This window comes from Cydia pomonella, chromosome 1, assembly GCF_033807575.1.
Source record: "Cydia pomonella isolate Wapato2018A chromosome 1, ilCydPomo1, whole genome shotgun sequence".
Classification (NCBI taxonomy): domain Eukaryota; kingdom Metazoa; phylum Arthropoda; class Insecta; order Lepidoptera; family Tortricidae; genus Cydia; species Cydia pomonella.
Window position 1 is genome coordinate 5,414,004 of NC_084703.1, and position 14,646 is coordinate 5,428,649.

The window sequence follows — 14,646 nt, forward strand, 5'->3', positions numbered from 1 at the left end:
TCGAGAGAGGTTAAAGTTTAAAATCACATCGAATAAGATACATATTTCATTATTTCATTTAATTTCATTACGAGGAGCATCGCCTGGTATGGTCTTATAATGTATTTCAAAAAGAATTTAAGAACTTTTTTAACGAATGTGAATTCTGTATATACAAAAAAAAATATATGAAATAATCTGTTGCGTAGCTAACTTTGGACTTTTCTAACTTTCTAAATGGAAAAAGAACAGAAATATAATTATAATATTGCTCAGTTAGTAGATCTGTACCGCAGAGGCAACGAATTCAAATCTCGTCCGCGAACATTTTACAGTTAAATTTAATTTACACTTAAAATATTTCAAAATAGGTGCACAGTAAACTAACAACACTTATATAACGGTTGACTTAGAGCCATTTCTGCCCCTAAAGCCGAAGGCAGTTAATGTCAAAAGAATGCCTGAATATTGCTCACATGAAGGCGTGATTGCATCGAATACCAATTGCGTCACGCATGTCAAAGGAATGGTCCCGACAAATATCCGGGCAACGTTTGTGATCACAAATAGGATTCGAATCATTCACTAACCGAATAGCTGATTCCTCTGGGCCTGTATTCAGAGACAATTTTGATCCTAATTAAAATTGAAGATTCATTATTGTGACTCCATTTGTTTTGACCAAAAATAGGGCCAAACAGAGATATCTAGAATTGGTGCAGAGAAAGCTATATACGAGTATAAAGAAATATATGATAAAAAGCAAACCATACTTATAAACTACATAAATAATAATATATAAACTACCGCATATTAATAAAATACATAATATAAATATTATAATGATGGATATTATTCGAACTCTTGTTTTAGCAAATGCTTACGTAACAACCGCTTGAAAGAATTTTTTTTAATTTAATTTATTTGAATCAAAAGAAGATTACAGAAAGCCTTAAACTACTAATCTGCCAAACTGCAGTACAGTTTGTTGGCAGAAAAAACTAAATCTACCCTCCTTCAACTAGTAGGTATTGTAAATATTAATAACTATAGCCGCTTTTGCATACGTATGTATATTGAAACCTTGGTATGTTAAAACTTAAACTTCAGAGTGATTATCACATACTGTTATTGATCACAGGTCATTGTATTATGTAATTCAAGCTAACATTAACATTGTAAATTAAATTTACTTGGAGCCGTAAGTTTGTACAAACATTATGAATCGTTTACGAAGAACGTGTAGTGTTCACTCTATTTAAAAAGCCCCTTGAAGTTTTCATACACTGAAATCTTCACAATACTAGATTCCAAAGCTCTCAAAGGGCGTAGACAATAGGATTTCATGCTCTCGGGCCTTTATAAGGTATACAAAACAAATAAATAAGGTATACAAAACAAATAAAGACTTTTCCAAGGACAGGAATAAAACTATTATGAAAAACAACTCTGAATAGGGGTTTAATTGAGATTTGGTACAGTCCGTTCTTTTGGCGCCCACGCGAGGGCATAAATGTACAAGTCCCATTGCCCACACGGTTAACTGACAATTTTTAAACTTTATTTTTAATCACACTTGTTCGTTGAAGGTGTTAATTCACGTAGGCGATGCCTTCCGTAAATCCTAAATTTCGACCTTTATTTCCTTTCTTTTATTTACAATCCTGCGGTACAGAAATTACGAACTCGCGTTAATTAAACAAGAGCAAATTAGCAAGTCGGAAGGTCACAGGTACACTTAAAACTCTTTATAAACTTCAAAACTTTCTACCTGTTAACACGAAAAAGATGTTAGTGAAGTCCTTAGTATTACAGTGCGTACTACCAATATTACTCAGGAATCACTCAAACTGCATTAGGTTTATATTTGGACTTCGTAAATATGATCGTGTCTCCTTTTACCGCCGGCAGCTCAACAGGCTTTCCATTAGTCATCGTAGGTCCTTCCGGATCCTTTGTGTCCTATTTTCGCCAATTGCTGCTTGGCCCTATGATTGACTGGTAGATAATACCATTTGGCATTTAGTCCACCATTTGTACATTGTTGTAAATATTTTGTGCAATGAAGTTTACATCAATAAGTAAAATTAAGCCATTGCCTTCGGCTTCGGGCTTCAATTCACACTCGTTCGTAAAGTCTTGTTTACCGCCCTTAATACACAATGTGCTATTAAAGACAAGGTCCACCGATGATCAGTTAAGCGTGCTGCTGTTAGCTTATTAGTACATAGTTACATACCATCGTTTCACAGTCGATGCCAAAGCCAGTCTCGGTACTCCTATGACCGACGGGGATACAACATTGGGATACAGCGCGATGTCAGAACCTCTCACCTAGTACTCGGCCTTCTTTTAGATACGTACTATCGGCTCACACTCGAGGGTAAGGCCTGACTCGGTACTTCTGTACCCGTCTGGGATACAATACTGGAACATGGCGCGATGACTGAACGACCCCATCCAAGCGAGTAGCTCTACTTTTCCATAGATGCAGTGGCACTCCAGCGGGTGGTGATGCGAGCATTTTATTGGCTGAAACAGTGGAAACACCAAATAAATACAGAGTACGGATCAAACGAATTAATGACGATTTTTTCGAACCAATCATTTTCGCTGAACATACTAATCGGTAGGTTTTAAAGTCGTTTATCATCGGCTTTCGATTGGTCACTGAATGCGACATCCTATACATGATAGTTATATGTACATCGTTAGTTATGAATTGATCCTCATATATAACTTTTAAGAAAAAAAACCGACTTCAATGAGGGAGACCGGTGAAAGAACGATTATTGTTGATTTTGGATTTCATACAATGAAATTAAAAAGACAGCGTCCTACGCCTAATTATGTAGAAAAGGAGGTAACATGTTTTTTTTTGTCACTGCACCCACCTTGACACATTTCAGATTTGCTCTATGGTTGACTGGTAAGATACCCGCAATAGGGTATTTGACTGTATTTAAGATAAATTATTTCACACCATGCATGAAATAAAGCACCAGATAATTATAACTAAATAGGATAGAATAATAAAAATGTGCCTTGGAAACCTAACTGCTTGACAAACATGCAAAAAGAACAAATTGCCAACGTGAACTTATGTATCATTGAAGAGTTCCATTCTGTTCATCGTCAGCAGTTCCACTCCATCAAATGTCACTTCTATTTACAAATGTAAATACTTGATTTGTTGATGAAAATACTAAGATCACTATATATATGCCAGTAACATTTAAGGAGTTCCCTCGATTCCTCATGGACCCCATCGTCAGAAGTCAGAACTCGAACTTGACAAAAAAATGTCTTGAAAATCTAATTTACAAACACAGTGAAGAGGACAAATCGCCAAACGTGAACTATGCGTCGTTGAAGAGTTCCATTCTGATCATCATCAGCAGTTCCACTTCATTAAATGTCACTTTTTAAATGTAAATGCTTGATTTGATAAAGAAAATAAAAATGATTGACTTCATAGCGGAGTTTCAATATAGTTCATTTCATTCATTCACGAAAGCTGACATGAATTAATTTGCAACTAAGTACATGATGTTTCTAGAAAGCCTGACTTTAGATCACCGATTTAATACCGAGTATTCAAAGGGAAAACCAGGATGCGTTAATACACAATTTCTGAAAATAGATGCATATCGATCCCCGGACCTAAACTTCAGCCCTAGCGTAACTTGAGTTCGGCATTCATAACAACTTAAAGCAATGACGGGTCAAATGTAGACTGGTCAAATTGATGAGTGGGCGAACGTCCCCCACACATGTCCTTGCGATTCATACGCAATTTCTATAAGCCAGAACAACTCAATTCCATGTCGGGTTACAGGATTAATGCTTGTTACAAATATTATACCTCCTAGAACTGAATGAGTGATAAATTGAGTGACTTAAGACATTTTGCAATTAAGTACAGTATAAATAATTGATTAGTATAGAGCGTCAGTAATAATATTCTAAAATATGATATGAGAGAAATAAATACTTCTTATTCTAGAGAAAAGCTTTTTGTCCTTTTATAATTTGCGATAAAAATATTCGTTTCAAAGTAAAGGACGAAACGAAACCACAAAACACCTAAATATTCCTTTGCTTCTCAGTTAATTAATAATAGTAAATTAAAAGTGAAATGAACATATATTTGAATTCGCTACCGCCTAGCGCTGTACCGGTTGCATCCTAAGCCTACTTAAAAATAAATCCTTCTAAAAAAATGGCGCATGCGCCAGTTTTTGCGAAAGTGATTGCTGTCCAAAGTGAACTACATAGACGAGCTAAAATAAGTGCAATTTTCTGAATTAGCTATTTGTGACTTAGACGCAGTGCAGTGGGTTTACTGATGTGCGAAATGCGGTAGAAAAAGTTGGATAAGTTCTCGGAAATTTCAGAAAAATATCGCAGGAAACTATGTGAATTTAATTAAAAAAATATGAGAATTTTTCAATTTTTTTCCAAGTGGAAATTTCTCCGTTTTGGAAACTTTCCGTTGAACCATCCGAAAGTATGACGTCACACGGCGCCATCGTGGCATGAGCGAGAGAGCCACGCGATAGCCGTTGCTCAGTACTCTCAGTAGCCTTACTGATATGTGCGGCCAGTCTTCTGGTATCTTGAAATTCTTGAAACTTACGTGCATGAAAAGTGCAGCACTAGATTGACCGATTGGGACGGTCGGCTTCAGCATCGAGCGTGCGTTCTGTGGTCCTCTGATAAGACTACTTCGCTGGCCAAACAGTAAAGTTATGATGGTTGTAGTTGTCTACGTGACAACGTGATAATATCAGTATTTTAATCGCATGATGGTAATAAAAAGTCACTCATCGATAGGTATTTTGCCTTCTTTTCCTGTCACCCGCGATGACGCGCAGATTTGTCAAACCTAACCTTTAACAACGTGACAATATGAGTCAAGCCTCGTCGTGAATGACACGATGTATAATCCCGAAGTTACCTTAAGATAAACCGTCTGTATTTTCCCACACTGCCGGCCGCTCTGCTCCGGCGTGACGGAATGTATGATGTCACCCGGCGTAATCTTGGCGTGAGCGACGCGGGACCCGTTGCTCAGCAGCCATACTGATATGTGTGGCCAGCCGTCTGGTGTCTGAAACCGCTCAAATATTAAGACGGCATTCACATTAGAGGCGATGCCAGCGCTCTATAAGTGCATAACGTCATCTCGCTCACGCTGGAGGAGGATCAAGACATACATCAGTGAGTTAATAATAAAATATTCCTTTGTGTTTTAATACTACGACGATGAATAGCCACCGTCTGATGATAAGTAGCAACTGCAAACTGTGGACGCTTACAACTCCAGAAATTCACTTTGTCGACCCTTTATAAAAAATACAAGGATGCATTGTGTTGACATGATAAAGGGAAACAGGACAGCAGAGTCAACAGCGGATTTTTAGAAGATCTTTGAGAAAGCTGTTTGGTCGATCTGTTGGCTGTTGAACTTGTTATGAACAGGGAAAAAATCTTATAAGGTAAAGTATTATTATGGTTGTGGTCTTCTGTAAGATGAATGTAAGTACTTCCCGATCGGGCTGTTCCAGCAAGTATGGAAAAGTTAAATCGAATACGACAATAAAGGGGTAAAAGTTTAAAAAGCGCTTTTCTATGAACATTTACTCCTTGTTTAAATATTTATTGTTCAAAAGATGACCCTAAACCAAATTGTGACTTATTATTCACGTGTTTTTTCATAAAAAGACACTTTAAGATCGCTGTCTAATGCTAAAACATTAACCACAGCTTAGACGAATTCAATTGATAGTTAAATAAATATATCCAAACCTTGTACATGAGTTCTTTCAGCTCCTGGAGGACGCTTTTAGCTTCAGCCAGCATAATTTTGACAGTTTTCTTGGACTCAATTTGTTCCAGAAATAGGGGCTTTCTACAATACGGCGAATGATGTGCTTTAGTCTTTCTTGATATAAGTCGACTGTATATTTTTTCCTGGAAAAAATATGGCTTATTTTATACCAAATTATGTTCAACCTATTCTAGGCATAGTACGATTTATCGGCCACATACGTGCCAAAAGAATTTCAACTTTAATATTCCGATTTAATGTTCAAATTAGATTGCACTTTCGGAAAGTGTGACTTGCTTTCAAATGAATCATCCAAGCTGGATTAATTGGAATATGTTGGGTTTTATGGGAAAATTTAGAAAAAAACAAAAGATATGGCGCGCCGTGCTAAAATTGCGATGGAAGATAAGGCCGTCGGTGAGTTTTACCTTTTAACTCAATGCTGCTGTTTAATACTAAAATTAAATTGCTTTGGTATGTAGGGTAACGAAATAGAACTATTTTTGTTTTATCGAGCCAACTTTAATTATCTAATATTTTTGTCATCTTCAATAATTTTCGATGTGAATATATAGCTCATACTGAGTAACTTTTACTAAGGGACCAACCACGAATTTATAAAAAAAATGACTGTTTCAATCATTTGCCTGGTCTGACTGAATGACAAATTAATTGAATGAACTTAACCCACTCTGTGCAACCGCGCCAATTAGCGGACGTCTTAAGTGGGTAATGTAAGGCCGACTAATACTTTCCCATGGAACATCCCGTTTTTTGCGGGTATCTACGGTTTTCTGTAGGATCCCGTTTTAGTAGTATAACTGTACCCGGATTGTCTAAGTAAGGATGTTCTAAGTAAGACCCAGGGCAATTTTTGTGTTTTTATATTTGGAGCTTTTTTCTTGTAAAAGTTTACTTTTTTGACTTAAGAGGTTAAAACTTTCCAAGTGGAGGATGTGGGTTACGACTTACGACTTGCGGTCGACGACGACTTTCCTGAGTCGAAAATTTTTTAGCATTTGTATGGAGGATTGGCCGACTTTTGTATGGAGGGTTGGCCGAAAAAATTTTTTTTAGCGTCAAATATTTTTTTTTTACTTTTTCCTAATCAGAAAATGATACCGATTATGCCCTTAAACGTATACCTACCCACTATTTTTGTCACACCTTGTATAAGTATAATCTCGGCTCAACAAAAAGCTGTTACCTTCTAATTATTTATTATATTTCTAGTTAGATGTTATATTTTTACAGAACCAACCATCTTCTCCTTTTGCAACTGAACAAGTTTACGATCCAGCTCGGTGGTACACTTCTGCATATCTTCGTTTAAGCTCGAGTATTGAACAATTTCTAGAAACTTCTTGACCTGGGCTGCAATCTCGTCATTCGAGCGATGGAGGGACTCTAGAAGGTCGTTCGGATACATGTAGTCATTGTTTGTGAGACGGGAAGAGATTTCCCATATATCGTTCTCCTGAAATGAAGAGGAAAGGGGACGACGTAACGTGACCGGTTCTCCATATAAGCTTAGTCTTCATTTTAGAAAATATTTTTACGTAACGATAAGCTTGTACGGTGACGTCTGAAAATATCGATACGTAAAAAGTGCCAAAATATGCATACACGACTTTATTGCCCACACATTAAGGTAGTGTATAGATATTTTTGGCACTTTTTTCGTATCGATATTTTCAGATGTGACTGTATAGCCATAAGCGGAAATGGAGTGGCCATTGATGATATATACGAGTTAGGACACCCAGAAAGCTTCGCGCATATAGTTAAGAGTGATAGGAATATCACTACTACTCGTTTGCAGCTTCTGTTCTTGATAAAAGATTCCTCACCAGATCAGCGTAGATCCCCTGCAGCACGTTGTCCACGTAAACCCGGAGCCGCAGGTCCGGCAGCCGCGCTGCCAGCTGCAGCACCGGGCACGTCAGCTCCAGGTGCCCCGACACGTGGCTGTTCCAGCGGACGGGCCTGCCGCCCGTATAGTGCAGCTTCTTCTGTTCTGATGTATCAAGCATGTAAAATTTACGTCAGAAAATTGGAGAAGGCATGTCTCACTATTACAGTCAACATAAATTATTTAAAAACTACATGCTTAACCTTTTGAACGCTTTATGTACCTATACAGGGCGTCCCAAGACTATGGGACATCAAGGGAAAGTACCTTCAATATCGTAGATAGGATATTTTGCTGAAAGAAGACTTTATTTTATTTTTAAAAGAAAATAATGCATTTAAAAGAATTTCTAAAAAAAAATTGAAAATTGCTTACTTTTTTTGGGAATTAAACCAAATCTTGAAATTTTATTAAAAAAAATTACTATTCATTTCTTTTGCAATATCATATTTCTGAGATGACTTATTTTTTGTGCATTCTTTCGATTGGCATCATAAAAATACAGCATGTTTTTTTTTCACATTGTGTCGGTTCGATTTCTAGACAAAGTAACTTATTTTGTTTAAATCTTTGAATGTAGTATTACTCAGTTTTGAAAATAAAATAAAGTCTCCTTTTAGTAAAATATCCTATGTCTTATATTTAAGGTACTTTCCCTTGAAAGTAGCTAAAGTATAGCTTTATGTCATAAACACAAACATCACTCAAGAAAACGCCAAGCTGCCGGGCGCAAGAAATCTAAGGTAAAACTTTCTTTAGGGGTTCTTGGCGTTTAATGTTTAATTTCATAAAACTTGACATGAACATTTAGGTAACGTAGTTTTTGTTGCCAAATAAAAATTAGAGTGAGTTTAGGTTTAGTATGTAAAGGTTCTTATTTCTTTGTGTTATAATGTCTAGCGGCGACTAAGTTCGTGTGACTGTTAATCGACCCTTCTACGAGTATACAGTAATTATGTTCCATGTTTTGGTCTTAGCTATCTTAGTCAAAAAGAATAAGTTTTTGCCAAAAATATCATTTTTGGTACAAGCTTTTATCGTTCACTGTACTTTTTTACCACAGACAACTAATACTCATCGCGACAATTCCAAAAACCCCAAACACAATTTGGTTGCGTTCTTACGTTATATCATCGCTGAGTTGCTATGGTCACCTCCTGTCTCTATCAACAGATCAGCTCGATGGTGCCATAATATTGCAATAGGGAATATTACGCGAAACTCTGCATAGGGGGCGCCACTACCACATACCATCACAATCTGAGGGTTTACCGCGAATCAAGTAAATCGAAATTTCGTTATCTAACCTTGCATATTCGTGCGATAAAGTGGCAGATAACTAAATTTCGATATTGGCGTTTCCCGGAAGACACTTTGTAAACAAACCGCTTTGATGCATCAATGTCATATTTTATTATCTGTGAAAACTTGTCAAAAAACAGTTTAAGGCACAGTATGTATTAGTAACTCTATGGCTACGATAGGTGCTAGTGCTACACTCTGGCGGCAGAACATTGCAGTAATACTCCCTAATGTTACCTGACTTACATTATATAAAAAATAATTTTATCGGAAACCAGGAAGTTGGTCAAACTTAACTTGCAAGATTTGATTACAGACGGACAGACGGGCCGTGAAACTAAATAAAAGCTTCTAAAATATGTTGATTTTTAACCATCGTAGTCAAAAAGAAAAATAAATACACTCACTTATTTCAGACATCTTTTTCTCAAATTCGTCAGAATCTGTAAAAACAAAATAAAAAATGAAATTAACAAAACCAATTATAGTGTCGAAAGTAGTACAATACTTAGTATATTTGCCTTGGTCAAAGGAGCTGTTAAATGGGATCTCTCCAGCAGTGATGGCGATACCACACGAGGCTTCCGACAAGCTCTTGTCCAGCATGGACACTTCGAAGACAGGACAGAACATGATGAAGTTCTCGATGATCCACTCCTGTCAAATTTAATCATGAAGGATTTAGATTAAAACACCATGTAAGGTACATGGTGTTTTATTCTAAATCAAGTTTCTTAAATTTGACAAATTCCAGCCTTTTTGGTTAGTAAGAAGCCTAACAGCATAACTTTTTTTTTGGCTTTGCAGTAGCCAGAAAAAAGGATTCGTGACATGGGTAAAGAGAAGAGTGATAAAAACAGCTGATAAAGATAAATAAATTAGCTACATGTAAGACAATCATCAAAATGTATGGTTTTCCAACCATCAGGAGGGCTAAATCTTGAAGTTTGGAATAATTAGTCTGATGCTGTAAAGTCAACATTCTACGAAAATGCTGTTTTCATCCAGAATCTGACCACTACTAATGTGTCGACGTAAAGTTTCCTAAATTACACAACTTCAATTGCTGTAAATCTTTTCCAAATGTTCCAAACTTTTTAAATTTTAGGAACCCTTGCAACTTGCTCATCTGATCTCACCGTATCCAGCGACCCAGCATTCACCGGTTCCACATGCGCCGTCCTGAGACCCCGCTTGTAATAAGGAACTATGGTCTTCATGGCCACTAGCAGCGCACCGCGATGATAGGGCCCGTCGTCGGACTCGCGCCACGGCCCGTACATGTGGAGGAGGGACGGTCCAAATGTGGGTAAGAATCCTGAAAATTGAATGCATGTGAGTAGACAGGCAGATTACGTGATACAGACAGTTCACTATCCCGATGTTCCATGGAGACAGAAGATCACATGTGGTGCTGGAATGCAGCGATGTACTGGCTCCATACATGGCAAAAGAAGTCGGATCTCAGAGACATTATCATCAGCAGGGCCCGCACATATCATGCTGTTGACGGAAAATGAAAATAGAGCATGATTTCAATTAGTCTTTTCGTAATAATTAATTCGTTGTCAAAAGTTAGATACTTGACAGTCAGTACAAAAACGTCTAACTGACTTTCATCATATTGTCATTCAACTAAATAATAGATTATTAGTTTATTAAATAATTCATATTTTTGAGAATGTTCATTTTTAACAGTGTATTTTACATAACATGTATTTATTTTTCTACGCGTAAGTTTAGTTATCTAAATTATGATGTGTTATAATAAACTCCCTGTATGTTAAATTACTCATTTTTGCGTCAACGGCATGAAATGTACGGGCTCTGATCATCAGCTACGTACTTTTTCTCAGGCGGAGATGAGAGGATACGGGAATCAACCAGTAGCTGCTGGCGGCCATGAACACCATAGTCCCTTATTACAAGCAGGCAAGGCTAGGAACCGGTTTCAAAAATAGCGGTAAATACAGTTTTTTTTTGGATTTTCCGAACTTTCATAAGACCGCAAACGTTTATTGTAACCTCTAAATAAACCGGTTTATTAGAAGAGCGGCGAGACGGCCGGCCGGCCTGGTGGTGTGCCGCGTAAACAAAGACACCAACATAGTAAAAACCGGTTTTTATTATTCTATACCGGTTAATCTGACCAGACTTTATGGAAATGTTCTCCTACAAAACCGTATTAAAAATAACGAACGGTTTTACGAACGAAACCGAAATTAAAAGCTTTTGTGTCTAGTACATGATAAAAGTTTGGAAATTTAACCGATTTCTGAGCCTTGCAAGCAGAGTATCTCTTCTCCGCTCTGCTGTGGAAGATACGTCCTTCTCCGCTCAGCTCCGCCTTAGTAAGGCAGCCCAAGTGGTACTTATATCTCACCATTCTCCCCGCCATGCGATATTTCCGATAACTTCAACCTCGTACTTGCTAAAACCTTCGACCCCACATTCACAGAGCACACTTCCAACTGGATTGTATCACACACGTTCGGAAACATCTCGACCAGTGATACGCGCTCGACGTACACTGGATTGTTGGTGCGGTGCTGCGGGCTGGTCACACCCTGTGAATAAGCAATGTAACGTGAACTAGAGAGATGCTCAGTTGAATCGTGGATTCTGAAACTCAAACGTTCTGGACCAACATTTTATTAAAAGTTGTGTAATAATGAATAGAATCATGCGTTACTTTACGGAAATCCATACTGATTAAAACAAAATAGTACATTACGATACAAGTGCGAAAAATAGGAAATTCGAAACGAGTGGCGATAAATTAAAACACGACCGAAGGGAGTGTTTTAAATCGACACGAGTTGCGAATTACCTATTCGCACATGTATCGTACAACGTTTTACAGTACATATGGCCCTTTAAATGTTCGACACAGTAACATAATATGCTACTTCTCGCACTAGTGCTATAAAGTAGCCCCATATGTACTGTAAAATATTACTTTGCTAATCCGCGAAAAAATAACGTGCTAGTCAATCAGTGCTAACCCGTTATACTAGGTTGTTGGTTAGTATTAGAAACCAAATTAATTCGGTAAAAACATCACATAATAACCCGACTGCAAAGTGGGTCACGGGAAAACAAACTAACCGTTTTTCATTTTTTTTTATAACCTACTTAAGTTAAAGTTTAGTGTTCAGTTATTAAGAGGCATTTATAATTAAAAAAAAGTTTCCATGTTTTCTAATGATAGGTATGTTACAGGAAAACAACGGTAATTTACCACTGTCATGGTTACACAATGAATAACATTCACAGGGCAGAGCCAATACCCATTTCCAAAAGATATTTTGGAACTGGGTATTTCGTGATTTTTTATTTATTTTAATTTAATGGTATTTTTCATTAGGTACTTATTATTTACAGAAAGGATAAATGCCATGCGCTAGATCGTGATTTTTACTGCACATCACTGAGATTCCGTCCGCGTCGTCAGCGTATTCCGTACCGTCACCGTATTTTGAGCAACGCTGTGGCCGAACCTTTATTCTTAGTTTATTTTTCAATAGAACCATAACCTGTCTTATAAAAAATACCAGTAATTTCATGTATACCAGCAAGCCGCAGAAGCCAAGTCTCAACGAGCTCGGTGGGTTCCCTAAAATTTCCGATCGACTCTGAGAACTACAGGGCATGTTGTATGCGCGGTGGACCGCCACTTAATAGCAGGAGGCCTACCGCGAAAATCGAAGTTCGTCAATTGCGGGCATTTTTCTCTGTCACTCTAATTACGTCTTAGGGAGAGTAAAAGAGAAAGATCCCCGCAATTTGCAAATTTCGATTTTCCCGGTAGGCCCCCAGACTATCTACTATTGACTCGTACACATACCTGCGGTCGCAGAAGGCGAGTGTCGCGCACGTGTTCGACGGGTTCCCTAAAATGTCCGGGCCTGGCCAAGTTGTACGCGCGGTAGATCGTCGCTTGATAGCAGAGTACCTACTATTGACCTGTACACATACCATCAGGTCACAAAAGGTTAGCCTCACGCACGTGCTCGGCGGGTTCCCTAGAATGTCCGGACGTGTGTGTGCGCTGCAGGGCACATTGTATGCGCGGTAGATCGTCACTTGGTAGCAGGCCGGTTGCTGCTCGGAACCGTAAAGTAGGAGGAGGTTGCTGAAAGCCGGCATTTAATTTTGATTATTACTCTTTCCAAAAGCTTGTGGGAGATTATTGCTACTTACATCGATACACATAGCTTTAATTTTAAAGTCCTTTAAATTATTGTATATGATACATAAATACAATTTTGAACAAGTTTTCGCGGCACTACTTCTCATTTCTTGTACAATTTAAAATATGATTTGTTATTAATCCCGCTGATTATTCATTCCAGGCCATTAAAACAGGCACATATGTAAGCCGTTCGTCAGATTTGGGCGCATATTTAAGCTCAGAGATAAAACGGAGTACTGGAACCATAGCAAACACATACAATTTACTGATGGTCTTATAATATAGATATAAGAATAGTAAGTTAACTGTGTCATCGATGGTACTTAGCCGAGGGCCTATCGCGAACGTCGAAAATCAAAATCTTTTTCTATAGGTTTCGCATTCGAATAATAGAGAGCTAGCCCAGCCAGGTAAAGAAATTTTAATTTTAGTTTTTTATACGAATCCAGTGCTGAGAAAATACATGCAACTCACTCCTCTATTCTCTCTTGGAAAAACGGCGCATTTAACACTTCAGTTCGGACCGAAATGGAAATATCCACTTTTAGGTAGCCGACTGGGTCGCTCTTTGCGTCGGTTGGCAGGGTCAGCTGTACCCACTTGTGGGTAATTGTGTGGTCTGTAAGGAGCAAAAGGGCTCATTTAGGCGGTGTGAGAACTCTTTGATCGTTTGTTTGAATTGGATGCAACCTCAATAGTCCGCAATGCAACAAAACTCGCATGCGAGTTCGCGCGTCGTCTAAATGAGCCCTAAAAATTATTCACGCTAGAAAGATCCTGGTCCGAGCTGAGACGTCATACACTTCGATTTCTATAGAAAGCAATTATCATCGAGGCTCTGACATCATTGTATAACGCTTCAACTGTTGTTTACTCTTGTTGTTTACTTACTTGATGAGAGTACGTCTGAGTGTCTGTCAAGTTAGACCAGTTTGACAGCACTGGCTTCCCTCGAATGCGGCTGACCCAGGCTCGGACGTGGCTCGTCGCGGACTCGGAGCGAAGACGGGCCATCATGTTTTGTTGTTTGATGATAGCTAGTTCTGTGGTGGCGCGGGACGTACCCGAACCGTTCTCCCGTGAGTCATCATATAGGGTAAAGGCACCTATTACCGTGGTAGTTAAGGAACTTTTCAAAAGAGATCCAAAAATTAAGGGTATCAATGCTGTCTAACAGCCAGGAATATTTTTTTTCATCAGAGTATTTAATGAACTTTCCGTTTCACACGTTTTTGGATTCATTTTGGGTTATTATATGTATTAAAATATTTTTTGAAGCCAAAATGACCAAATCTTCTATTACCGTGGCAAGGGACAGGCTGTGATTCTAATATCGCGAATTGAGCTTTCATTACCGAGGGTACAATTGGCATGATTTTTCTGCACTCGTTAATAGAAACCAAACTCAAAATTCGAAACCTAATA

The 14,646-nt window shown here is 38.1% G+C and overlaps 1 protein-coding gene across 1 annotated transcript in view; it reads right to left on the reverse strand.

The window, feature by feature from the left end:
* Positions 1 to 14,074, reverse strand: part of LOC133529408 (otoferlin-like) — a 50,312-nt gene extending 36,238 nt beyond the window's left edge. The window contains exons 1-9 of the mRNA XM_061867120.1: positions 13,005 to 14,074; positions 11,410 to 11,593; positions 10,139 to 10,344; positions 9,434 to 9,683; positions 7,625 to 7,829; positions 7,074 to 7,347; positions 5,791 to 5,955; positions 4,940 to 5,092; positions 2,344 to 2,511 (exon numbers count right to left, since the gene is read on the reverse strand). Of these exons, the coding sequence (XP_061723104.1) occupies positions 2,344 to 2,511; positions 4,940 to 5,092; positions 5,791 to 5,955; positions 7,074 to 7,347; positions 7,625 to 7,829; positions 9,434 to 9,683; positions 10,139 to 10,344; positions 11,410 to 11,593; positions 13,005 to 13,175 (1,776 nt within the window). The 5' untranslated portion in view covers positions 13,176 to 14,074. The remainder of the gene's footprint in view (positions 1 to 2,343; positions 2,512 to 4,939; positions 5,093 to 5,790; positions 5,956 to 7,073; positions 7,348 to 7,624; positions 7,830 to 9,433; positions 9,684 to 10,138; positions 10,345 to 11,409; positions 11,594 to 13,004) is intronic.
* Between the last annotated feature and the right edge of the window lie 572 nt (positions 14,075 to 14,646).